This window comes from Bombyx mandarina, chromosome 11 (assembly GCF_030267445.1).
Source record: "Bombyx mandarina strain Sakado chromosome 11, ASM3026744v2".
In the NCBI taxonomy this organism is placed as follows: domain Eukaryota; kingdom Metazoa; phylum Arthropoda; class Insecta; order Lepidoptera; family Bombycidae; genus Bombyx; species Bombyx mandarina.
The window spans coordinates 3,482,021-3,508,683 of record NC_143218.1 but is presented as its reverse complement, the minus strand read 5'-3'; the positions used below and the strand labels follow the sequence as shown (position 1 = coordinate 3,508,683).

The window sequence follows — 26,663 nt, the reverse complement described above, 5'->3', positions numbered from 1 at the left end:
CTTTAAAAACCTTTCTTTAAGACTCTTGAATTCTAAAGGTGAGAAATAATCTAAAGCTAAACTAAATCTACATACAACGCTAAATGTTAAGGAAATTGTTTATTTATTTTCAGCGTCATCAGATATAGGCAAGTCAGATCCTTAGTGCGCGCGTAATAAACCCGTTAGACCAGTTCCTAGTGACGTCTAGAGGTTAGAAGCGATATCGATTTTTAAAATACATTTAAAATCACATTACAGTCGAGAGATATGCTGATAATTGATGCTGTATATTTGTTTTGAAGTGAAACTTCTTTAGAGTAAAATTTAACTCGCGACAGATTCGTTACGGCTAGAGAGAAAAGATACAATTTGGGAAGAGAGATAATAGTAGAGAGTAGAGAGATAATAAACAGAGCGTCTCGCGAACTACTCGACCGTGGAGAGGGGAGAAAGCGAGATAGGTCGTTTCTCTTATACACATTCTGTTTACGGGCGCCGGCCACTAGATGGCTTGTTATTAGTTACGTAACGAAGCAGCTTACCCTCCCATAATATGTTATCACTTCAAAAAATAATCAAATTTTCTTCCCACGCCTTTCCTATACCAAACCACAATAAAATTCTACTATTTATTCTCTACGTCACTAATGCGCCTTTCAGAATTTCTTCTCTTGTGTGCTAATTGTTTCATTTCATAAATTTTTTCCCTACCTATACGCTGATAGTCTTTTTTTTTTTAAATAAGTGATTACTGGTGGTCCGGAGGCCTTTCCAGCTTCACCAGAACAGGTGGGCGAGCCAAGGCTCAGCCAGAAGGGGTGGGATTTGCTAACAACTGCCGGAGCGCCTCCGAAGGAGACCTAACAACTCAGAGCAACTGCTTCGCGAATGAATCTACTACGCTAAGAAAATCCGGCGAGAAACTCAGCGAGCTGATGCATGGGTTAGGTTGCACGTCGAACTTCTTGTCGAGTTCGACGAGTACGGTTACCGGGGTCCCTAAGCCTGCTCCTAGTGTTAGAGCTGAAGACGTCTAATGCATAGGTTATTGGATCTGATGGATCCGTAAGGACGTGACTGGTAGTCTAAGAGGCTATTCCAGCTACGCCCGGACGGGTAGATGAGAGCTCACGGGCTCAACCTGAGAGAATTTGCTAACACTAGCCCTAGCAAGAGCAGTGCTTCGCAGAATCTACCACCGGATCGGAAACGCGACCCACTGAGAAGATCCGGCGAGAAACTCAGTGGGCTCAATTTAATACATTACTGTTATTTGACACATCAATATTTATCAATTTTTAAAACGACGGATAAATTATATTTATGAGTATGTAATTCGTGCATAATTAGGTCGAAGAAATCGGAATAAGTTTTTGGAAAGAAGTTCCTTAGTAGTTTTTGGAAAGAAGATGCGGAGGGGTACCCTAATCAGGAAAAAACGTCCGTAACGTAAGATTTATATTATTTATGTATAGTCATAGTATGATGGCTTGATGGCTATACAGTGTCTAATGTATAGTCTACGTGATGACGGTTATTATTATTATTCATATAAATAGCTGTTTCTTTGTAGATTATTATTATATATTTTTTATAAATAAAATAAAGTTGATAACTTTGTAAAGTAGTTTTATTTTACTTTTATCAATAAAAAAATCATAATAAAAATGTATACCCGAATAATTATTTATTTAAGGAATAAGCTTTGTATTTCAAGATGGATGGTGGTTTTTACGACGCTGATGTTTATAATAGGCTTCGATAATCGCTTAAAACCAGGTGGGCCGTGAGCTCGTCCATCTATTAAGCAATTTGGAAATAAAATACCACAGTAATCGATATCATACTTAATTGTTATTGGTACAACATTGTCTTATGAGAATTAAAGAAGTTGATTTTAATGTCTGCTAAAAATACGCAGTGCGAAAACCGATGCGTCAATACCAGGTCGTGAAGTTAGCTCTCTTTCAACGTAGTATCGACAGTGTTATAGACATGGCTGAGGCGTATTAAGATGTCTCCAATGTTTTCAGGTAAATTATGAATAAAATTTGACTATTTAGATACGTAGAACCAAAATTACATAATTGCTCGCGTCTCGGAATAATAATTAATAAATTAGAACCTGTTCGAATTAATTGCTCACAAGAGTCTATGGACATCAGAGGGCAAATAGTCGTCACCTTGAAATTCACCGGTGGTAACATTTTCTGGCGTGTTTGAATTTTGTCACCTGTTTTGTCTTTTGTCCACTCTTTTGTCAGGAGAAATATCTCTGACATTTCACAGCTTTAGCTATGTGTTTTTTATTATTATATTATTGTGTATGTCAGAGTAACTTTATAGATACTAGAGGTCCCGCAGAAGTCGAAATTCGACTATAATTAATTGAAATTGTAAGTTTGTACACTATTATGATCACAAATTTCGTCAAGAGTACACTATAGAAAAATATTAATAAAGACAAACAATATTTAATTTATTCTCAATTTGACCACAGACGTCAAGAACAAAAGTTTGACAGTAAATAGTATGCATGCGTGTGTGCGTCAAATACACGGTATGTAGTGTGAGTAATGTTTTCTTTATTGATTTAATGTATCTTTTATGCATTATTTAAAAAAATATTAGCATTGTGCACTTCTTCTCTATATTCTCTATAAGTGTGAGAAATTTCATACTCCTCCGTCCGCGCAATTTTCGTAAAAAGGGATACAAAGTTTTTCCTTCACGTATTAATATATAGATTTATTTGTTATTAGATACTTTATTTACTTTTGAGTTTGGGAGATAAATCTAAATCAATTTTGTTTTAATCTTTATTAATGGCAGTACAATATTTAATGCGACTATATTTTTTCACGAGTTAAATGTTATATTGCTTTACTTCGTAATGGCTGGGTAAATTGCTACCTCACTAATGTATGATAAAGTAACTAAGCTATAAGTTAGTAAGTTATAAGATAACTTAAGCACAACCACCGCCTTTGAGTTTCTCGTCGGATCTTCTCAGTGGGTCGCGTTTCCGATCCGGTGGTAGATTCTGCGAAGCACGGCTTTTGCTAGAGCCAGTGTTAGCAAATTCCCTTAGGTTGAGCCCGTGAGCTCACCTACCAGACATAGAGTAATTCCAATAGCTCCTCAAGCTACTGACGATTGGGTAGGGAGAAAAGAAAATTTGAATGAGATGCTAAGCCGCTTTTATAGTTGATACGATATCCCTAGAATTATCGAGAGTATCACTGATAAGTCGAGTAGTTTCAATATGTGCGTCCGCTATTTGGCAACAGATGGCGTTGTACTTGTCGAGCGTTCTCGAATTTAAGAGTTCTTTTAATATTCGTTTCTGTATAGTGTTTGTGAATAAGCGTGCAGCGTGACGTCGCACTGCATGCGCATCATGAAAAGTCTGCCCATCTCTCTCTCGCGCGGTCTAGCTTATGAGTGTGAAGGGAACAGTTAATGTTTTGCTTTTGTTAATGTTTATAAATATAGCGTGATCTTATTTTCTTATTGTTTTGATATAAAATTATTATTGTCTAATTATAATTGCATAAGTTGATAAAAAATGCTATGCAATAGCTTTACCGCGACAGTTTCCGAGTGCCACACATGTTTTTTATTTATTGTTTAGATGGCTTGACGAGCTCACGGCCCACCTGGTGTTAAGTGGTCACCGGAGTCCATAGACATCTACAACGCAAATGCCCCGCCCTTCAAACCGAAACGCATTACTGCTTCACGGCAGAAATAGATAATTAGAATGTAAAGAAGTTCTTCAAACGGAGCTTGTGGAGAGTACTTAGCTGTAGCGGTCCAAGGGCGACGGTAGCATCTCGCCAGGCTGTATGCACGTCTGCCTACATGGGCAAAAAAAACAATCTAGCTTTCATCAACTTCACGCCAATTTCGTAGACAGGTAGACAGAACGCCATCATTTTTACGTTCGTGAAATATTTGTGGAAACAAAATCGTTGGATTCGTTGGATAAAAATCAAACCCGCAAAATTATAATTTGCGATTTCTTATTCTCTCTTATTACTCTTAGAATCTCTTATTACGCGATTTCAGTGCGTTTTATATCACGGGTATTCACCCATATAACGCGGGGATTTTCCACGTTATATTTCTGTAGTACTGTGAAATTTATAATGATTTTGACAGTTCAATTTAACTGGTGGTAGGACCTCTTGTGAGTCCGCGCGGGTGGGTATCACCGCCCTGCCTATTTCTGCCGTGAAGCAGTAATGCGTTTCGGTTTGAAGGGCAGCCGTTGTAACTATACTGAGACCTAAGAAAATATATCTCTACGGCGCATTTACGTCGTAGATGTATATGGGCTCCAGTAACGACTTAACACCAGGTGGGCTGTGAGCTCGTCCACCCATCTAAGCAATAAAAAAATTCTGTAAATAGCCCTTTGACTGCCGTGTAGGTCACCGATGCCCTACGCGGCGCACTAAATTACGTCGATTTCTGATTTACTAGGCGCTTGGATTGCCTAATATTACCTTCTTTTGTTCGTTAATGTGTGTTTTAATCCGTAGGATAACCCATTCTAACCGGCGCCATCTAGGCGGGCTTCGGATAGCCTGTCGACCGAGAGGGCTGGTGGTCGTGGCGCCGACGACCGCCGGTCCGGCGTCCCGAGGGGGAGGGTGATGGGGGAGATGTGCTCCGCACTAAACGCCTCACTTTCCCCCCTTTGCCTTTTCATGGGTTCTGTCTCATGCTAGGTTCGGACGTGGGTTGTTGAGGGACAGGAGGCTTTAGTCAGTTCGACTCCGAAAAAAAAGAAGTGTGTTTTAGTCTTAAAAGACTTTTAGAAATACATAGCTTCATTCTCAGTATCGTTCAAATTCGTTTTTCCCAGAGTCTACTAGATATTCTGGCGCCTTAGTAACAGAAATCTATATAATTCAGTGCGCCGCGTAATGCACCGGTGACTTACATCGAAGTCAAAGAGACAACAAATATTTTTCTCTCGATACAAGTTTTGTTTTTGAGTTTAGTTCACCGAACGGCAAAAATAGTCACTTAATTTCCGAATACTTGTTAAAATTTACGTAAACATAACCTAAAACCTGTTTTGTTTTTCAGTTAAGTAATAAAAGAAGAAAAGAAAAAACGTGGCCTCAAAACTCAGTCTATCACTGTCGCTTGTAGGCGAGATTCGCTAAGCGTGATAAGGACAAACTGTTTGTGCGCAATTAAATTTATGTTCTAAGAATTTGTAGCGCAAAAACAAAATGTTGCCTTACGGATTCCAATTACTTTTCCTTGTATATTTAATAAGAGAAACAGGATGTCAAATAAACGGTAGGTGAAGTTTGAATTGCGTTTTTTTAATTCTTCATGAGGAAAAATACAGAGAGCTACAGCTAGATGGCGCTGTTCGCATTTTCACTTTTCAGTTTTGAAATTCATTTTGAAGCACTACTCAGTATATTGACGTGAATTCATAATTTGTAATCTATAATCCAAGAGCATGAAAATTATTTTCGGTATGATATGCATGAGTCTTGGTATTTTATGTTCAGTCTTCCTACCAATGTTGAAATTGAAATTTTGATTGAAATAAATAATTAAAATAGTTTTTCTACTCGACTCTAGAGGGCGACGTCTGCACGGAGGCCTACACAAACTCAGCCGGGAAATGCACACCGGCGGATACATGTCGATCAGCTAAAGAGGATTTTGTGTAAGTTATTATTTAATTTCTAGCCAAATTAATATTTATGTGTTAAACTTTAAATTGTAGTCACTACAGAATCTCAAATATTCGTTTATTTTTATTTTATCAATGAAGTTTCCGTAATATGATTAAGGGTGTAAGCTTAAATATGATAAGTGCCACTTAATCATACTGCCACTTAACATTAGGAGGGCCGTTAGCTCGTTTAGCGGTTTGATCAATTAAAACACAATTTCTTTAGTTTTTAGTTTTGTTAAATTTGATTTTGAATTGAATTCGGTTTTTACAAAATTTAGTTTGATGTATAAAATATTGAATTTGAATTTAAAAACCTATACATTGTAATGAAATTAAATGAAACAAGATGAGGTGAGATGAAAAAAATGGTGCGCGTGATAGAAGTGAAGCTTCTTCATCACCACCATTCTTCTTTCTGCCTAACCGTGCAGACTCACAAGAGGTCCTACCACCAGTGCCTTCCCCCCGAAAAGTCGCCATTATATCCACAGATAAAACCTAATGTTGTTTTTTTCAGTCAGAACGGCATTAGACCAACTTTTTGCGCCTATACTACCTTCGGAATAGCTCTAGTTTGCTGTCGTGATGGAAGCAGTATACTTCAAACGCCGCCTTCGAGATTAGAAAGGTATATATAAAGGTATAGGACATGGATGATAGAGATAGAAGCACAGTCTCTTTGTGTGAGAAGGGTATGTCGAAAAGAGATCGATCAGTTTGCTTAATGCGAGTTTTTCGGTCGTGCTTTTAGTATTCCTATCCGACAATAGAGGGCGCGATTCGCAATCTATTAACTCAAGTCGTATTATTGCAATGAAAAGGAGAAAGTGAGCAGGGTCCTTGAACTGCGATACTTTAAGGCAAATATTATTCTTTTGTATGGAAACTATCGACATCTTGTGGCTGATGCCGCTAAACATATATGTTGTTAAAGTGAAGATAATTAATTACTGTGCAACTATACACAGAAAATAAAAAAATAATAAATCATACAAGTTTTTTTTGTTATAGACAAATTGATTGAATTTTATCAATTAGTGGTTTCTAAAAATTTACAAAAGCCTTCATTAAAAATAAAATACAGGATAGATAATTTGTTACTACCATCTGCAGGAGCTATGAGAAACTAATCGAAGTGAAGCCATCTAGTGGCCGACGCTCTTAAACATTTTTGTTGAGTGCTTGAATTGCTTATCTATTATTAATTTATGTGTCTAACTAGACTAGATAAACTTATCTATGAAAGTTAGTTTGCTTGCGTCGATGTTGAGGTGATGACTACTGAGTCGACCGCCATTAAATTTCGTATGCACGTCGTCAGTGTGCCTAGTACAAGTTTTTTAACGTTCTCGTTAATGTAAAAGTTAAATCAAATTTGTACGGAGTTGGAACGTTTGCGTTATATTTACCGTTAAGAGCGCTGTTCCAACTCCATTACCAATTCGAGTTAACTTTTTCGATATCGAGAACGTTAAAAAGCTCGCACAATAAGCTCACTAATCGATGTCGCCGCAACGAGTGGCGTTATGTCAAAGATGGCGCCGAAAGTTATCTATACTAATATTATAAAGCTGAAGAGTTTGTTTGTTTGAACGCGCTAATCTCAGGAACTACTGGTCCGATTCGAAAAATTCTTTCAGTGTTAGATAGCCCATTTATCGAGGAAGGCTATAGGCTATATAACATCACGCTAAGATCAATACAAGCGGGCACCAATGAATAATGTTTCAAAATCGGGGTTTTAATCCCTGTTGAGAGCTTCCGCTGCGTGCGCTGCGGAAACCGTTAAAATTTCACTAAAGTAATGTACGAGAGAATTGTTCCCCTTTAAAAGATCATTCAAAATTCATAAATCGTTTCACTTTCTACGTAAATAAAGAGGCGGGTAAAATTTAGCGTTAAGCCAAAGTTATTATTCCACGCGGACGAAGTCGCGGACAAAAGCTGGTAGAGCTATAGCTTGCTACCCACAGCCTTACCCTTAAAGACAGTTTTCATTACATAGCGTCCGCCTATGAAGAAATCAATTGCAAATTAACTTTATACAAAGCAATCAGGTACCCACTGATATAATTTAAAGTTCATAGCAGAGCGTGGTTGTTTAAATCGCAGACTGCAGGCAGTTACGAAATAATGTACTAACACACTTTTATATATTAGTATCAGTTACGTCGATGTTTTAGAATTTATTATCGAAATCTATCTATCTATCTCTTAGGTTTATGGCGTTTCCTTTTAGATTTCGCCAATGTCAAGTGTATTTAATACTCTGCTTTCTATAGCGGGCTTCGTGAACGAGCAAGGTCACAGATATTCACTAAGAATTAAGTGAGTAGCTAAGAATGTTTGATGACAGGATCTCTGTTGATTTACCTAAAACAATATACATACAATATACATACAACATATTATCGAAATCACAGTTTCCTTAATTTTTTTTACTTCACGAAGTGACAGACATTTTTTTTACTTATTCTTATGACACCTCTTGTCACTGCTTTCTATGTATATGTTTTCTTTTCATAAGGAGTTTCTATACTATCAACTCTAATACCCACAGCCTTACCCTTAAAGACAGTTTTCATTACATAGCGTCTGCCTATGAAGAAATCAATTGCAAATTAACTTTATACAAAGCAATGAGGTACCCACAGCCTTACCCTTAAAGACAGTTTTCATTACATAGCGTCTGCCTATGAAGAAATCAATTGCAAATTAACTTTATCAAACAAAGCAATCAGGTTCCCTACAGCCTTACCCTTAAGGACAGTTTTCATTACATAGCGTCTGCCTATGAAGCAATCAATTGCAAATTAACTTTATCAAACAAAGCAATCAGGTTCCCTACAGCCTTACCCTTAAGGACAGTTTTCATTACATAGCGTCTGCCTATGAAGCAATCAATTGCAAATTAACTTTATCAAACAAAGCAATCAGGTTCCCTACAGCCTTACCCTTAAGGACAGTTTTCATTACATAGCGTCTGCCTATGAAGCAATCAATTGCAAATTAACTTTATCAAACAAAGCAATCAGGTTCCCTACAGCCTTACCCTTAAGGACAGTTTTCATTACATAGCGTCTGCCTATGAAGCAATCAATTGCAAATTAACTTTATCAAACAAAGCAATCAGGTTCCCTACAGCCTTACCCTTAAGGACAGTTTTCATTACATAGCGTCTGCCTATGAAGCAATCAATTGCAAATTAACTTTATCAAACAAAGCAATCAGGTTCCCTACAGCCTTACCCTTAAGGACAGTTTTCATTACATAGCGTCTGCCTATGAAGCAATCAATTGCAAATTAACTTTATCAAACAAAGCAATCAGGTTCCCTACAGCCTTACCCTTAAGGACAGTTTTCATTACATAGCGTCTGCCTATGAAGCAATCAATTGCAAATTAACTTTATCAAACAAAGCAATCAGGTTCCCTACAGCCTTACCCTTAAGGACAGTTTTCATTACATAGCGTCTGCCTATGAAGCAATCAATTGCAAATTAACTTTATCAAACAAAGCAATCAGGTTCCCTACAGCCTTACCCTTAAGGACAGTTTTCATTACATAGCGTCTGCCTATGAAGCAATCAATTGCAAATTAACTTTATCAAACAAAGCAATCAGGTTCCCTACAGCCTTACCCTTAAGGACAGTTTTCATTACATAGCGTCTGCCTATGAAGCAATCAATTGCAAATTAACTTTATCAAACAAAGCAATCAGGTTCCCTACAGCCTTACCCTTAAGGACAGTTTTCATTACATAGCGTCTGCCTATGAAGCAATCAATTGCAAATTAACTTTATCAAACAAAGCAATCAGGTTCCCTACAGCCTTACCCTTAAGGACAGTTTTCATTACATAGCGTCTGCCTATGAAGCAATCAATTGCAAATTAACTTTATCAAACAAAGCAATCAGGTTCCCTACAGCCTTACCCTTAAGGACAGTTTTCATTACATAGCGTCTGCCTATGAAGCAATCAATTGCAAATTAACTTTATCAAACAAAGCAATCAGGTTCCCTACAGCCTTACCCTTAAGGACAGTTTTCATTACATAGCGTCTGCCTATGAAGCAATCAATTGCAAATTAACTTTATCAAACAAAGCAATCAGGTTCCCTACAGCCTTACCCTTAAGGACAGTTTTCATTACATAGCGTCTGCCTATGAAGCAATCAATTGCAAATTAACTTTATCAAACAAAGCAATCAGGTTCCCTACAGCCTTACCCTTAAGGACAGTTTTCATTACATAGCGTCTGCCTATGAAGCAATCAATTGCAAATTAACTTTATCAAACAAAGCAATCAGGTTCCCTACAGCCTTACCCTTAAGGACAGTTTTCATTACATAGCGTCTGCCTATGAAGCAATCAATTGCAAATTAACTTTATCAAACAAAGCAATCAGGTTCCCTACAGCCTTACCCTTAAGGACAGTTTTCATTACATAGCGTCTGCCTATGAAGCAATCAATTGCAAATTAACTTTATCAAACAAAGCAATCAGGTTCCCTACAGCCTTACCCTTAAGGACAGTTTTCATTACATAGCGTCTGCCTATGAAGCAATCAATTGCAAATTAACTTTATCAAACAAAGCAATCAGGTTCCCTACAGCCTTACCCTTAAGGACAGTTTTCATTACATAGCGTCTGCCTATGAAGCAATCAATTGCAAATTAACTTTATCAAACAAAGCAATCAGGTTCCCTACAGCCTTACCCTTAAGGACAGTTTTCATTACATAGCGTCCGCCTATGAAGAAATCAATTGCAAATTAACTTTATACAAAGCAATGAGGTACCCACAGCCTTACCCTTAAAGACAGTTTTCATTACATAGCGTCTGCCTATGAAGCAATCAATTGCAAATTAACTTTATCAAACAAAGCAATCAGGTTCCCTACAGCCTTACCCTTAAGGACAGTTTTCATTACATAGCGTCTGCCTATGAAGCAATCAATTGCAAATTAACTTTATCAAACAAAGCAATCAGGTTCCCTACAGCCTTACCCTTAAGGACAGTTTTCATTACATAGCGTCTGCCTATGAAGAAATCAATTGCAAATTAACTTTATACAAAGCAATGAGGTACCCACAGCCTTACCCTTAAAGACAGTTTTCATTACATAGCGTCTGCCTATGAAGCAATCAATTGCAAATTAACTTTATCAAACAAAGCAATCAGGTTCCCTACAGCCTTACCCTTAAGGACAGTTTTCATTACATAGCGTCTGCCTATGAAGCAATCAATTGCAAATTAACTTTATCAAACAAAGCAATCAGGTTCCCTACAGCCTTACCCTTAAGGACAGTTTTCATTACATAGCGTCTGCCTATGAAGAAATCAATTGCAAATTAACTTTATACAAAGCAATGAGGTACCCACAGCCTTACCCTTAAAGACAGTTTTCATTACATAGCGTCTGCCTATGAAGCAATCAATTGCAAATTAACTTTATCAAACAAAGCAATCAGGTTCCCTACAGCCTTACCCTTAAGGACAGTTTTCATTACATAGCGTCTGCCTATGAAGAAATCAATTGCAAATTAACTTTATACAAAGCAATGAGGTACCCACAGCCTTACCCTTAAAGACAGTTTTCATTACATAGCGTCTGCCTATGAAGCAATCAATTGCAAATTAACTTTATCAAACAAAGCAATCAGGTTCCCTACAGCCTTACCCTTAAGGACAGTTTTCATTACATAGCGTCCGCCTATGAAGAAATCAATTGCAAATTAACTTTATACAAAGCAATGAGGTACCCACAGCCTTACCCTTAAAGACAGTTTTCATTACATAGCGTCTGCCTATGAAGCAATCAATTGCAAATTAACTTTATCAAACAAAGCAATCAGGTTCCCTACAGCCTTACCCTTAAGGACAGTTTTCATTACATAGCGTCCGCCTATGAAGAAATCAATTGCAAATTAACTTTATACAAAGCAATGAGGTACCCACAGCCTTACCCTTAAAGACAGTTTTCATTACATAGCGTCTGCCTATGAAGCAATCAATTGCAAATTAACTTTATCAAACAAAGCAATCAGGTTCCCTACAGCCTTACCCTTAAGGACAGTTTTCATTACATAGCGTCCGCCTATGAAGAAATCAATTGCAAATTAACTTTATACAAAGCAATGAGGTACCCACAGCCTTACCCTTAAAGACAGTTTTCATTACATAGCGTCTGCCTATGAAGAAATCAATTGCAAATTAACTTTATACAAAGCAATGAGGTACCCACAGCCTTACCCTTAAAGACAGTTTTCATTACATAGCGTCTGCCTATGAAGAAATCAATTGCAAATTAACTTTATACAAAGCAATGAGGTACCCACAGCCTTACCCTTAAAGACAGTTTTCATTACATAGCGTCTGCCTATGAAGCAATCAATTGCAAATTAACTTTATCAAACAAAGCAATCAGGTTCCCTACAGCCTTACCCTTAAGGACAGTTTTCATTACATAGCGTCCGCCTATGAAGAAATCAATTGCAAATTAACTTTATCAAACAAAGCAATCAGGTTCCCTACAGCCTTACCCTTAAGGACAGTTTTCATTACATAGCGTCTGCCTATGAAGCAATCAATTGCAAATTAACTTTATCAAACAAAGCAATCAGGTTCCCTACAGCCTTACCCTTAAAGACAGTTTTCATTACATAGCGTCTGCCTATGAAGAAATCAATTGCAAATTAACTTTATACAAAGCAATGAGGTACCCACAGCCTTACCCTTAAAGACAGTTTTCATTACATAGCGTCTGCCTATGAAGAAATCAATTGCAAATTAACTTTATACAAAGCAATGAGGTACCCACAGCCTTACCCTTAAAGACAGTTTTCATTACATAGCGTCTGCCTATGAAGAAATCAATTGCAAATTAACTTTATACAAAGCAATGAGGTACCCACAGCCTTACCCTTAAAGACAGTTTTCATTACATAGCGTCTGCCTATGAAGAAATCAATTGCAAATTAACTTTATACAAAGCAATGAGGTACCCACAGCCTTACCCTTAAAGACAGTTTTCATTACATAGCGTCTGCCTATGAAGAAATCAATTGCAAATTAACTTTATACAAAGCAATGAGGTACCCACAGCCTTACCCTTAAAGACAGTTTTCATTACATAGCGTCTGCCTATGAAGAAATCAATTGCAAATTAACTTTATACAAAGCAATGAGGTACCCACAGCCTTACCCTTAAAGACAGTTTTCATTACATAGCGTCTGCCTATGAAGAAATCAATTGCAAATTAACTTTATACAAAGCAATGAGGTACCCACAGCCTTACCCTTAAAGACAGTTTTCATTACATAGCGTCTGCCTATGAAGAAATCAATTGCAAATTAACTTTATACAAAGCAATGAGGTACCCACAGCCTTACCCTTAAAGACAGTTTTCATTACATAGCGTCTGCCTATGAAGAAATCAATTGCAAATTAACTTTACACAAAGCAGTCAGGATAATTAATCGATTCTCTGTGTTTCAGTGCTCCTAATGTTTGGGATACGACGGGCAATACAAAAAGGACCAGTGAAAGAAGTAAGTTTTGTTAGAATGATGTAAAAGATTGACGCTAGCATAACTATTTTATTTATTTATTGCTTAGATGCTTAGGTGTAGACAACCGGTCCTGGTGTTAAGTGGTTACTGGAGCCCATAGACATCTACAACGTAAATGCGCCACCCACCTTGAGATATAAGTTCTAAGGTCTTAAGTATAGTTTCAACGGCTGCCCCACCCTTCAAACCGAAACGCATTACTGCTTCACGGCAGAAATAGGCAGGGCGGTGGTACCTACCCGCGCGGACTCACAAGAGGTCCTACCACCAGTAATAGTTTAGCCATAGTTTACCAGCTTAGCTAATAAAAACAAAATGGTGCACGTATAAATTGATGCCGGTGAAAGAAATGGTTTTTTGCGGTGTGTGAGTATTGTGGTTTTTTTCATTTTTCATTCTTAAATCAGATTTCTCTTGTGAATCTCTAGAGAATGCTGCTTAAAAGAGAAACGACCTAGCTCGCTTTGTCTTCTCCCTGTCTCCACGGTCGAGTGATTCGCGAGACGCACTGCCTATTCTCTCACTCTCGTTCGTCCTAAGCTGTATCTTTTCTCTCTAGCCGTAACGAATCTGTGGCGAGTTCAATTTTACTCTCAACGCGCCTAAAGAAGTTTCACTTCAAAAGTAGCCTCGAGGGGTTATACTGGACTGGAACAGCGCCTCTAGCGGCAAACGTAGGCTAACGTTGAAACTGCATACAAATCCGAGTTAACTTTTACGCTATCGAGAACGTTAAAAGACTCGCTGAGCGCCTCGCCGCGACAAGGTTAAAGGACAAGAGTGGCAGTGTTCTCGTATCTACATCCTGGCGTTACTGGTGGCCTGCCGCTCTTACTCCAGGACCATGGGGACCCTTGTTGAAGCAGCGACGATCGGGAGGATCCGATAGACCATGGTACTACTATACGCTACTTGGTGACTTTTCGGGTTTTAATGGCTTTCAGAGTGCGAGGAGTACAGCCGTGGCGTGGTCGAGAAGGTGGACTACCTTCCGCTTCTGCCCGACCCGGATATCCTGTCCATATCGGCGGCGAAATGCGATTACACCGGAATCAAACTGATTGTCGGCGGGGAGAACGCTAATAACGGGGAATTCCCGCATATGGTGAAGATCATAATAAAATCATTTATTGCCTTTCGCTCTTTGATATTTCTAGATTAATAAAAGATAATAGACAAAAGATGGCTCAGCTGATGCTGCAGGATGTGGTAATCAGACATTTGTATCTGAGATGTCTATGGGCATTATGGGTTTGAGGGGACGGGTTGTCTACGACTGCTATATTTTGTATGAGATAGTGAAACTTGTCGATAGTAGAAGACGCATCGCCGTAAGTGCTCACGACCTTTCTTGAGCACCCGTGACCTTACTTGAGTACCTGTGACCTTGCTTGACAATTTGTGACGTTACTCGAGTACCCGTGACCTTGCTTGAGCACAGGTGACCTTACTTGAGCACCCGTGACCTTCCTTGAGCAGCCGTGACCTTAACTGAGCACCCGTGAGTCAATAGCGCCCTAATATTTTCAGGCCGCCATAGGTTGGACTAATTTCGAAGGCTCCTACACCTTCTCCTGCGGGGGCAGCCTCATCAGTCCCAGATTCGTACTGACGGCCGGACACTGCTCCAGCAGCCCCGAGGCCAAGGACCCGGAACCCGTGATCGTGAGGCTGGGGGACCAAAATATAGACCCCACTGTCGACGACGGAGCCAGCCCCATTGATGTGAGTCATCTATATATAATACTAGCGACCCGCCCTCGATTCTCTTCGGAAACATTAAATTTTATTATTGATAGGGGAGTCCCGCCATGTTGCGCGCGGTACGACAATAATTACAGGTGACGCCGCGGGGCGAAACTAGTCTAAAAAAAGTAGCCTAAGTTAGGTACTCCTTATATCATCAGCTACCTATTAATGAAAGTCTCATCAAAATCGGTCCAGCCGTTCCAGAGATTAGCCGGAACAAACAGACAAACAGACAAAAATTGTGAAAAGTGTTATTTTGGTGTATGTACCGTATATATTATTATAGTCATATGGATGTAGTAAAAAGCGGTTATTTCAATATTACAAACAGACACTAATTTTATATAATATGTATAGATATAAAAATGAATTGCTGTTCGTTAGTCTCGCTAAAACTCGAAAACGGTTGGACCGATTTGACTAATTTTGGTATTGTATTATTTGTGGAATTCCAGAGAAGGTTTAAAAGGTAGATAAATAAGAAAATGCTCGGAATTAAATATGTAAAAATAACAATTTTAGTTTTCCCTTTGATGTGTCCCCCGTCGGACGGATTCCTTTTGTTTGTTTTAAGTTTATTTTATACAAAAGTTTAGGTCTTTTATTAATCGATTGAGGCACTACGAAGTCTGCCGGGTCGGAACGGTACTTCAATGGCAACGCGTCATGATAATTGCCTTATCGTTGCTGCCGCTGTCTACTCCCCGAATCTTGATCACGCAGGAGCCAGTCACCGTCGTCGCTCTAGACACGTCCTTATAGATCCTTCAAATCCAATAACCCTTGCATTAGACGCCTTCAGCTCTAACACTAGGAGTAGGCTTAGGGACCCTGGTAACCGTACTCGTCGAACTCGACAAAGAGTTTGACGTGCAACCTAACCCATGCATCAGCTCGCTGAGTTTCCCGCCGGATCTTCTCAGCGGATTGCGATTCCGATCCGGCAGTAGATTCATCTGCGAAGCAGTTGCTCTTGAGTTGTTTGGTCTCCTTCGGAGGCGCTCGGGCAGCTGTTAGGGAATCCCACCCCTCTTGGCTGAACCTTTGCTCGCCCACCTATTCTGTTGACTGGAAAGGCCTCAGGACCACCAGTAATCCTTCAATCATAAAAAGAAAACTAGTAGGAACCGCGATCCTGTTTATTTCTATCGTGAAGCACTCAAACGCAGATTGATTCGATGCCTATGAGTGGCTGATAAGTTTCATTTCTGTCTATTAGGTACCGATACGGAAGATCAACAAGCACCCGGAATACGCTCCACCGATGGTCTACAACGACATAGCACTCCTGGAGCTCGCCACTGACGTGGAGTTCTCGGCAGCCATACGACCAGCTTGCCTGTGGACGCGGCAGGACTTCGGAGACCACGACAAGGCTCTGGCCACGGGCTGGGGAGTCACTAACACAGGTAACTCCAATCGCTCAGTGAAACCAGTAAGGAATCTAGAACGCTAAACCAAACATTTAAGTTGTTTTAATATACGTCTTGTGATTTCGTACGGGCATGTACCACCACCCTGCCTATTTCTACTTATGAGTGGAGGTCCTATGAGTGGACGAGCTCACAGCCTACCTGGTGTCAAGTGTTTACTGGAGCCGATAGACATCTACAACGTAAATGCGCCACCCACCTTGACATATTATAAGTTCCAAGGTCTCAGTATAGTTACAACTGCTGCCCCGCTCTTCAAACCGAAACGCATTACTGCTTCACGGCAGAAATAGGTGGTGGTGCCTACCCATGCGGACTGATAAGACGTCTTACCACCAGTCTTGCAAGTCTTTTGGGTTTTCAGAGACGAGAGAAACCGCCAAGGAGCTGCAGAAGGTGTCATTATCGCTACTACAGAATGAATACTGTGATGGTATACTGGAAGCGATTAGGAACAGGAGGTGGCAAGGGTTCGCGGCGACGCAGATGTGCGCTGGCGAGCTGAGGGGAGGCAAGGATACATGTCAGGTAATATATCTCATATCATATCTCAAGGTGGGTGGCGGCATTCCGGTAACCACACAACCACACTCATGTAATCCGTTCGCTGTTTCGCTTCGAGTAGTTCCGATTACTGACTGCGTGCGTGCCATCTCTACAACGCTTTTACAGTCGATACGACAGCCTTAGAATTATCGAGAACATTCCTGACAAGTCGAGTAGTTTCGATATGTGTTTACGCTATCTGACAATAGATGGTGTTATACTTCCCGATCGTTCTAGGGTTTTGATATTCGGTTCCGCCATTCGGCGACAGATGGCGTTGCTCTTACCGGCATAGCAGTATTATATCATTTACGGAGGCTATCACTTCAAAATTATTATTTTTTGTAGGGCGACTCTGGATCTCCCCTTCAAGTGGCTTCGAAGGATAACCAGTGTATCTTCCACGTTGTTGGAGTGACGTCGTTCGGACGTCGATGCGCCGAGAGCGGTTACCCGGCGATCTACACGAGGGTTGCCAGCTTCATAGACTGGATCGAGAGCGTAGTGTGGCCGGGAGAATAAAAATATTTTTACAGTTTTCTGCAAATTTATTTTGGGCTTATGTAAAATACCTTTGAGTGAAACTTTATCGAAATCAGATTAGTATTTTGTGCACGAAAGTTTAACCCGTTGACGGGCATGTATATCACTAAATGTGCATCAAGTGATTACGTCGATTTTACTGGTGGTAGGACCTCTTGTGAGTCCGCACGGGTAGGTACCACCACTCCGCCTATTTCTGTCGTGAAGCAGTAATGCGTTTCGGTTTGAAGGGCGGGGCAGCAGTTTTAACTATACTGAGATCTTAGAACTTATATCTCAAGGTGGGTGGCGGCATTTACATTGTAGATGTCTGGGCTCCAGTAAACACTTAACACCAGGTGGGCTGTGAGCTCGTCCACCCAATTCATTCTTAGTATCGTTCGGATTCCTTTATCCCAGAGTCTACTAGATATTCCGGGGCTTTAGTAATAGAAATCGACATGATTCAATGCGCCGCGTAGGGCACCAGTGACCTACACGCCAGTCAAAGGGTTAACAAACATTCAGCCCTAAAAATTCGGATTTGCTAACAGTAGAAAATACTATCTTGAAAACCTTAATTTTAACATCATCCGCCACATAAGCTTTGGTCAGTTTCGCTCAATGCGCTCAACTTGAGCGACAGAATATGTACGTAATAAATAAAACAATATTTAACATATAAGGCACCTTTATTTCATAACCCGCCCCAAAAAAAAACTTAGCAATGTCAATTAAAAAAAAATCTATCACATTTCTTTGGATACAAGGTACGTGTACAGAACGTTGAACAAAAAAAAAATTTAAACTATAGATGTGTTGAAAAAAAAAACAAAAACACGTGTGGCACTCGGGGACTGCCGTGGTAAAGCTATTGCATAGTATTTTTTTATCACATTTAACTATGTTAATGGCCATATTTCGAATACTTTAATCTTTTTTTCATTGCTTAGATGGACGGACGACCTCGCAGTCCACCTGTAAGTGTTTACAGGAGTCCATAGACATCAACCAAGTAAATGCCACCACACCTTGAGATATGATTTCTAAGTTTCAGTCTTATACTACAATAGCTGCCTCATCCTTTAAACCAGGACCCATAACAACGGCAGAGTTACTCATGGTTCTGAGAACCAGCCCTTGCGAACCAAGGGCGGATCCAGCTTTGGCGCCAGGAGGGGTTCACATAGTCGTGGGCAAGTTAAGAACTTATAATTTAATTTTGATAACAAACTTAGTGGAGGTGGCGGACATTTACCGGCCGTTGAATTTTCAGTTCGCTAATAACTTGGTCCCATACGAATGAGTTGTTCAAGCGACAATTGAGGAAAATGTGATCTATACTGCCGTCGTCCAAACCACATTCACACAACGAATTGTCACGTATTCTAATTTTATGTAGAAATACCGGAGAACAGCAATGACCTAAACGAACTCTACAGAGAAGAATATGTATTTTTTTTAAACAAAACACATGCGTCTCTCCAGTTGATCTTACTACACCAGAAACCTACTCTGAAGTGAGAAAAACTGTTTCCTCGCAAAGGTATAGGAACATATAACAGAGAAAATACAGACATTAATTTTTGTTTATACAGATATCAGTGTCGTAAGCTTAGAAATATATCGCTTTATACAATTCAGATGCAGTCCAATATTTTTAGTCAATATTTTTTTTAAATTATTTTTATAGTAAAGATTTATCAACAACTTGTTTAAATGTTTTATGTCTATAATCTCAATAGAATATAACAATAATGCAGTAATATTGAATAGTATAACCGCATTGGTAAGATTATTCTCGCATAATTAACTTGCATGACCACTTATAATGCGTTATGTACAAATATAATACAAATTTAATAAATTAATTTAATTTAGTTTTGAACACAATTTGTAAAAGTATGTGAAATTAATTATGAACTGTACAAATAATAAACTTCAAAGTACTACAGCAATATATTTATAACATATGAAATCCTTGTGTTGCACAGGGGAATACCAATGTTATACGAGGAACTAAAATCGGGTGATATAAAATTAGCAACCTTCCTTTTTTTTATTCATTCTCAATATACCGAAAAGATAAACACTAGATCACAAATGTATAACCCCACCACTGTTTCTCATTAAATTAATACTGTAACAATTAGTAACATAACCTAATACATTAGGTATAGTGATGGTTAAAAATAAATATACCGTTTTGTTCAAAGGTTCCGTATGACCTAACGGATACATCCATAGGCCTCGTCTGCTGCCGTCTCGAATGTGATGTGATGAGTATGCCAGTATTAGCATTAATGTTGTCGTGTAGATATCCAGATGTCTCATTATGATGCTGTACAGAAGCATGGGTAGTGTAATGAGTATCCACAGGGTGGTACAGTGCAAGGTACCTCGGCGGTTCAAGTTCAGAGCATCCTGGAATTATTCAATACATATTATTTATGTTGCTTAAGTAACAATAAGGAATAATGATTAAAACTAAAATATTAAAGTTGAAGTTGGCTAGTATTGTAAATATTTTCAACAGCACACAAATACTTATGCTTCGCTTAAAATTTTGCTAGATTTTTTAAGTCATCTTAGTCAGGTAGTTTTATCTAGAGTCATAGTCATAAAATACTGACAGGGAATCAATCTAGAACCGGATGAGTATTCATTAGACCGAAGTTACTGGGTGCATGATGTAAAACAAGGTCACCAAGTAGCTATCCCACTAGATTTAACCATGGCGCGTAAATCGGATAGCATTATAGAAGATCGTAATTCATATAGAAAAAAAAAAATTGAAACAAACATACCTTTAAGTAAATTGATTTGGCGGCAATAAAATGGTCGACATCGATAAATGAAGATACAAAAGTGCAAAAGAAAACGTTTATGTGAATAGGAACGCTCGTATTGTGGTTATATGTAAAATAAATCAATGATGACAGAAATCCTATTGATGCATGCACTATGCTGTCCGCTATTGCTCGGAATAATTGGCTATCAGAATATTTTGAATTGAAAACTACGTAATCTCCAATAATTGTTGTATTAACGAGTAAAAAATTGAATAAAAAAAATTTAAATCTCATTGTTAATGGAGGTTAATCCATGTTATTGAATTTTTTTTTAAACTTTAGCCTAGTTTTAGGCTGCTTATACCATTTTTAGGTCATTTTACTGTATCTTTATAACAGCGTACCGTATTTATTAATAATTTTGTTTTATCAATTTATTGTTCACATGACAAATTACAGCGACCACAGGCTGACGCTTGTTTATTTTTGAAATGTCACCATTTGAGTTAATGTCACTGAAACGTTCTGAAATTAGTGATCTGTCAAGTGGAGGTTTCTTTTATGTTAAGAGTTGGATGTTAACTTAAAATAAAAAATAATTGCAGGCATTTCTATTATTTAAATTATAAATCTTGAATTTCACTAATAATCTTCAACACAGTGTAGGTATGTAGGTACGTAGGACCTAGAAAGAAAAAACGTTATCAAAGTTTCGGAACGAAAATAATTCAATAAGTGTAACTGTTTTCTATACTAATATTATAAAGAGGAAGATTTGCTTATTTGTAATGAATAGGCTCCGAAAATACTGAACCGATTTGAAAAACTCATTCACTGTTTGGAAGCTACGCTATCCCCGAGTGACATAGGCAGTATTATTTTTTAACAAAAATTAGGGATTCTTACTAAAACTCCAATAATGTAACCGAAGGTGTAAAAAAATTACCAAAATTTTTTGTTAAGGACCCGAGCGAAACCGGAGCGGGCCGCTAGTATGAAATAAATTAACTAGCTGAATAAATAAAAAACAACAAAATTTATAAATTTATTATGTATGACATACACAAATATATATTTTTTCGATAGTCTTTCCTACTTTTTATTTTAAAGGATACACAAAAACAAATCACAAACTCAAATATGACACACAGTCAAAACAATCCAACGAAGTCTACAAGGACTATAAGTTAAATGTCGTTACTCCATTATGCATAGTAAATTCAAATCTCAGTTATAGGAATATTCGGACTGGCTTCATAGTTAGACAGTTTTTTTTTTTAATTTATTGATGCACAAAACAAATTACAATCATTACAGTACATAATTATAAGCTAAATAGTACAAGTAATACCTAGATCTAATCTAGATTGCAATCGAAAATTAAATAGTATGTGCACTTAGCAAATCCATATTAATGTACATAGCTTTGGCTATTGAAAACACAATTGAAATTACAAATATTGATAACTAGCCATTGTTAAATAGGATATCCTTTACACATCTGACAATGCCCCTGAGTCTAGGTTCAAAGATATCAAGGTCACCGCGACATTTAGCCAAATCATTATACTGCCTGACTATTCTTACCATAGGGTTATAACATGATATTTTTATTATTTTTATTGCTTAGATGGGCGGACGAGCTCACAGCCCACCTGGTGTTAAGTGGTTACTGGAGCCCATAGACATCTACAACGTAAATGCGCCACCCACCTTGAAATAGAAGTTCTAAGGTCACACAGTATAGTTACAACAGCTGCCCCGCCCTTCAAACCAGGTTTGAAGGGCGGGGCAGCCGTGTGGTACCTACTCGTGCGGACTCACAAGAGGTCCTACCACCAGTGGAATATATTATTTTTATATGTCCGTAACGCAAAGAGGTTTACCAAATGACCGTTTTACTAATTTAGTATCGTCAACGGTAGATCACGCGGACACCTGGTTGACAATGCTATTGACAGCCAAGTATCTGCCTCCGACCAGGATACGACACATCACTCAGGGAGAACCATTGAAACACCGTTCGTTTTATTTCATCTACTGGTGATAGGGCTTCTTGTCATTCCGCACGGGTAGGTACCACCACCCTGCCTATTTCTGCCGTTAAGCAGCAATGCGTTTCGGTTTGAAGGTCAGGGGCAGCCGTTGTAACTATACTGAGACCTTAGAACTGTTGTCTCAAGGTGGGTGGTAGTATTTACGTTGTAGATGTCTGTCTGTCTGAGTTCTAATTATGGTTGTCTATAAAGTCGGTTTACGGACGATAGTCTTACGTGATGACGTCAGTAGCGGAACTATTCGAATAGCTAGCTCTGACGTCACGCGAGAAGAGAGATAAACGTGTCACAAGCCAATGCTTGGGTCGATCGTGCCTCTCTATCGCTCGTTCCGCGCTCTCGCTCGCCCTCTTAGGCTTGGGCGGAACGTGACACTTTTTCGTGCGTACAGCCGGCGTTCATCCATTTATAAGAAGATACCTTACAGTATTCGTGGAGACGTATTCTAATGTGTATTCTAATATAATAGTAATCTACTTCTAATTCTACAGGGCGGCCTATGTCGCTCAGCTGCGATCGAAGCTACATTATTATTATTATTTATCACGAAAACATTCGATAAGCCGCTGATTGCGAGTTTATGATTCCGAACACCTGCAGGATAGCTCGTTCAATGTTAAAACTCGTAGAGCTAGTAATGTCCAGACATGACAGTGGGCTATGATAATTGAATGAAAATAGAACGCTTTATAGTAGATTTTTTAAAATTGTCCTAATAATATCCAGATATGACAAACTGTTGTTTTTTTTTTATTGCCCTTGTAGGCAGACGAGCATACGGCCCACCTGATGGTGAGTGGTTACCGTCGCCCATGGACTTCAGCAATGCCAGGGGCACTACCGGCCGCCTGCCAGCTGTGATAGCTGAATGAAAATAGAACGCTTTTTATAGGATTTTTTTATTGTGTATACAGGTGAACGAGCACACGGCACATCTGGTAGTAAGTGGTTGACAGAGTCCATCGATACGCAAATGCCGCGCTCTATCTTCGAGATAAGTTGTAAGGTTTTTAATAGTAGGTATAAAGCCTACCTCACTCTTCGAAACGCATTACTGCTTCACGGCAGAAATAGGCAGGGTGGTGGTATCTACCTGTGGTATCTACCTGTGGTACTTTTGAAGAGCATTGTAACTGGTGGAATCAAGGGTGGTGCGAATTTGGTCGAAGCAACGCATTGGGCTGTACTACCACCATCTGTTTCTCTCCATCTTACAATATAGGACAATGTATGGCAATGTCGGACATGTGTCGCGACAGGGCGATGATTCAGTGGAGTGCCTTGTGGTGCAGGGCATGATTGAGGGTACAACATTTTTTTTGTCTACCTAAGTTGATAGTCTTGAGAGGCTATATATCAGCGTTACCCTAGCATTTAGATGAGCTCTCGGGGCTCAAACCAGGAGGCGTTGCCAACACTAGCCCTAGCAAGAGCATTGCTTTGCTGTATCTACCACCGGATCACGACCCACTAAGAAGATCCGGCGAGAAGTTCAGAAGGCTGTGTCTGTGGGCTAGTCACCGTTACTATGGACCGAACTAATCAAGGCAGCTGTAAAAGGTCCCGTCAACGAGCGCTCAAGAAGGGCCGCGCTGTGCGAGGAATGGTGACATCCTGTGAAGCGTCCCACCTACCGAACTGATGACCACGATCACTCTGCCAATAGTGCAAACGACTCGGAAGAACCTGAGAATACATATAGGACAGCTTTTCCCAAAGTGGACGATAACGCCCCCTTATGGACGTGCAGGCCTGAAAGGGGCCAATAAGAGACCCAGAAAACAAATGGGGGCGTAGTGTAGAGGCTCGGGAGGCGATTTGTAATTTCATCTATGAGAACTCTTGGACACGGACTGAGCTCTCGCTATAGTGATTTTTAAGTAGGCGAAAAAATGAGGCGCTAAAACAATAATTTATTCTCGAATTGGGCAGTAGACAAAGTATGTTTGGGAACCCCTGATACAACTAAATAAAAGTCGTCGTGAAGTCGTCGTGGCCTAAAGGATAAGACGTCCGGTGCATTCGTATCTAGCGATGCACCGGTATTCGAATCCCGCAGGCGGGTACCAATTTAATGAAATACTACTTAACAAATTTTCACGATTGACTTCCACGGTGAAGGAATAACATCGTGTAATAAAAATCAAAACCGCAAAAATTATATTTTGCGTAATTACTGGTGGTAGGACCTCTTGTGAAACCGCACGGGTAGGTGCCACCGCCCCGCTTATTTCTGCCGTGAAGCAGTAATGCGTTTCGGTTCGAAGGGTTGGGCAGCCGTTGTGACTATACTGAGACCTTAGAACTTATATCTCAAGGTGTGTGGCGCATTTACGTTGTAGATGTCTATGGGCTCCAGTAACCACTTAACAACAGGTGGGCTGTGAGGTCATCCACACACATAAGCAATAAAATAAAAATAAAAAAGACATTGATGTTTTTACCACAAACTGACGTAGAAAAGTATATAGGTCTTTCTATCAGAAAAAAATGTCGTATGAATAGACATATTATAAGCGACAAAAGCGTTTAACACTAACACGATAATCGAATGAAGCGTTGTAATGTGACCATATTGGTATTTGCCAAATTAAATTTTCGTGTAAATGTTCGTAATAATAAAATGCAAATCATAGAACTGGTTACAGATATATATATAAGAAGAAAAGTCCTTTCGGATCATGTCAAAAGATTTTTGGAACGAAGTTCCTTACGGCAGGCTTGGAGGGGATAGAGATTTTGCTGCGCGACCTAACTGAAAAAAATGTGATAGTAAAACCATAAGAAAAAATCCGTGGAAAAAAGTGCGTGGAAAAAATCCGTGGAAAAAAGTGCGTGGAATAAAACCGTTAAATGAGACGTGCGCAGGCGCGACAGTCGTATACACAAGCGAGTAGTGTATAATACCTTTCTCTTTCTCCCTCTTTCTTTTCGTTCTCTCATCCCTTCTCTCTCTATTTTGTAATTATTTCTATTTCTATGTAATTTTATGTTGTCAAACAAAAATAAAGAGACATATTTTGTTATTTTAATTGATAATTTGAATTATGATTTTATTTTTATTTTACGTAATTTATTATTTCCTAAAATACTGAATTTCCTAAATACTTTCCTGTACTTAAATAAAAACTAATCAGCAAAATTTATGAGAAAAATCAAGAAAACCAACATAAAATTGAGCACGATTTTTTTTTTGCAAATTGTGTCGATTCTACATTAGCCGAAGGAACTTCGTTCCTACCTGGTGTCCCACGACACCACATTTTGTTCTTTTATTGCATAGATGGGTTGACGAGCTCACAGCCCACCTGGTGTTAAATGGTTACTGGAGCCCATAGACATCTACAACGTAAATGCGCCACCCACCTTGAGAAATATCAGTTCTAAGGTCTCAGTATAGTCACAACGGCTGCCCAACCCTTCAAACCGAAACGCATTACTGCTTCACGGCAGAAATAGGCGGGGTGGTGGTACCTACCCGCGGAGACTCTCGAAAGGTCCTACCACCAGTAGCGATTCTGATCCGGTGGTAGATTCAGCGAAGCACTGCTCTTGCTAGGGATAGCTTTAGCGACTGGAATAGCCCCTTAGGCTGCCAACAAATAAGTAGGGAAGAAAAAAAAGTCGTACTACTTATGCTATTTCCTGTGCACCATGATAAGCTGCGTAATGTAGTCGTCGTGGCCTAGAGGATATGACGTCCTGTGCATTCGTATGTAGCGATGCACCGGTGTTCGAATCCCGCAGGCGGGTACCGATTTTTCTAATGAAATACGTACTGAACAAATGTTCACTATTGACTTCCACGGTGAAGGAATAACATAACGTGTATGTAATAAAAATGAAATTCGAAAAATTATTATTTGCGTAATTACTGGTAGTAGGACGTCTTGTGAGTACACACGGGTAAGTACCACCACCCTGCCCATTTCTGCCGTGAAGCAGTAATGCGTTTCGGTTTGAAGGGCAGGGCAGCCGTTGTAACTATACTGAGACCTTAGAACTTATGTCTCAAGGTGAGTGGCGCATTTACCTTGTAGATATGCTCCAGTAACCACTTAACACCAGGTGGGCTGTGAGCTCGTCCACCCATCCAAGCGATAAAAAAAAAAACTTCAGAGGTGTCAAGGGACACCCGAATGGAACGAAGTTCCTTTCGATTAATTAGTGAAGGAATTGTAATTTTATTTTTAAGTTATAATAATAAATTACGGCATTATGAAGAAGAAAAAAACAATACTATGAACTAAATTACTATTGTTGAAACGCTATCTCGAGAAACTGTACTCATTACG

General features: G+C 39.2%; 2 protein-coding genes and 1 long non-coding RNA gene across 4 annotated transcripts in view; 2 read left to right on the top strand and 1 right to left on the bottom strand.

Moving 5' to 3' along the window:
- Positions 1-26,663, top strand: part of LOC149501910 (uncharacterized) — a 184,396-nt gene that overhangs the window by 22,567 nt on the left and 135,166 nt on the right. The window lies entirely within an intron of this gene.
- On the top strand, positions 1,879-18,204 carry LOC114244357 (venom protease). 2 transcript variants are annotated; one of them, XM_028176139.2, is made up of 10 exons: positions 1,879-2,015; positions 5,083-5,301; positions 5,596-5,683; positions 6,213-6,323; positions 13,196-13,248; positions 14,214-14,374; positions 14,800-14,994; positions 16,238-16,427; positions 16,816-16,979; positions 17,346-18,204. In XM_028176139.2, the coding sequence occupies exons 2-10, from the start codon at positions 5,232-5,234 to the stop codon at positions 17,517-17,519; spliced, it is 1,206 nt and encodes a 401-aa protein (XP_028031940.2). In that variant the 5' UTR covers positions 1,879-2,015; positions 5,083-5,231; the 3' UTR covers positions 17,520-18,204. The 2 variants fall into 2 exon arrangements, with proteins under 2 accessions (XP_028031940.2, XP_089587537.1); XM_089731411.1 differs by lacking the exon at positions 5,083-5,301 and having other exon boundaries at positions 1,905-2,015.
- On the bottom strand, positions 18,193-20,906 carry LOC114244382 (transmembrane protein 267). Its single transcript, XM_028176173.2, has 2 exons — positions 20,327-20,906; positions 18,193-19,943 (listed from the first exon to the last, which is right to left on the bottom strand). The coding sequence occupies exons 1-2, from the start codon at positions 20,603-20,605 to the stop codon at positions 19,617-19,619; spliced, it is 606 nt and encodes a 201-aa protein (XP_028031974.2). The 5' UTR covers positions 20,606-20,906; the 3' UTR covers positions 18,193-19,616.

What these genes read in the sequence shown, in the direction of transcription:
- LOC114244357 (XM_028176139.2), top strand. Translation starts at nt 5,232, where the DNA reads ATGTTGCCTTACGGATTCCAATTACTTTTCCTTGTATATTTAATAAGA. An exon ending in AACAGGATGTCAAATAAACG is followed by an intron (nt 5,302 to 5,595) that starts GTAGGTGAAGTT and finishes ACTCGACTCTAG; the next exon opens with AGGGCGACGTCTGCACGGAG. An exon ending in AAAAAGGACCAGTGAAAGAA is followed by an intron (nt 13,249 to 14,213) that starts GTAAGTTTTGTT and finishes AATGGCTTTCAG; the next exon opens with AGTGCGAGGAGTACAGCCGT.
- LOC114244382 (XM_028176173.2), bottom strand. Translation starts at nt 20,605, where the DNA reads ATGAGATTTAAATTTTTTTTATTCAATTTTTTACTCGTTAATACAACA. An exon ending in CCAAATCAATTTACTTAAAG is followed by an intron (nt 19,944 to 20,326) that starts GTATGTTTGTTT and finishes GAATAATTCCAG; the next exon opens with GATGCTCTGAACTTGAACCG.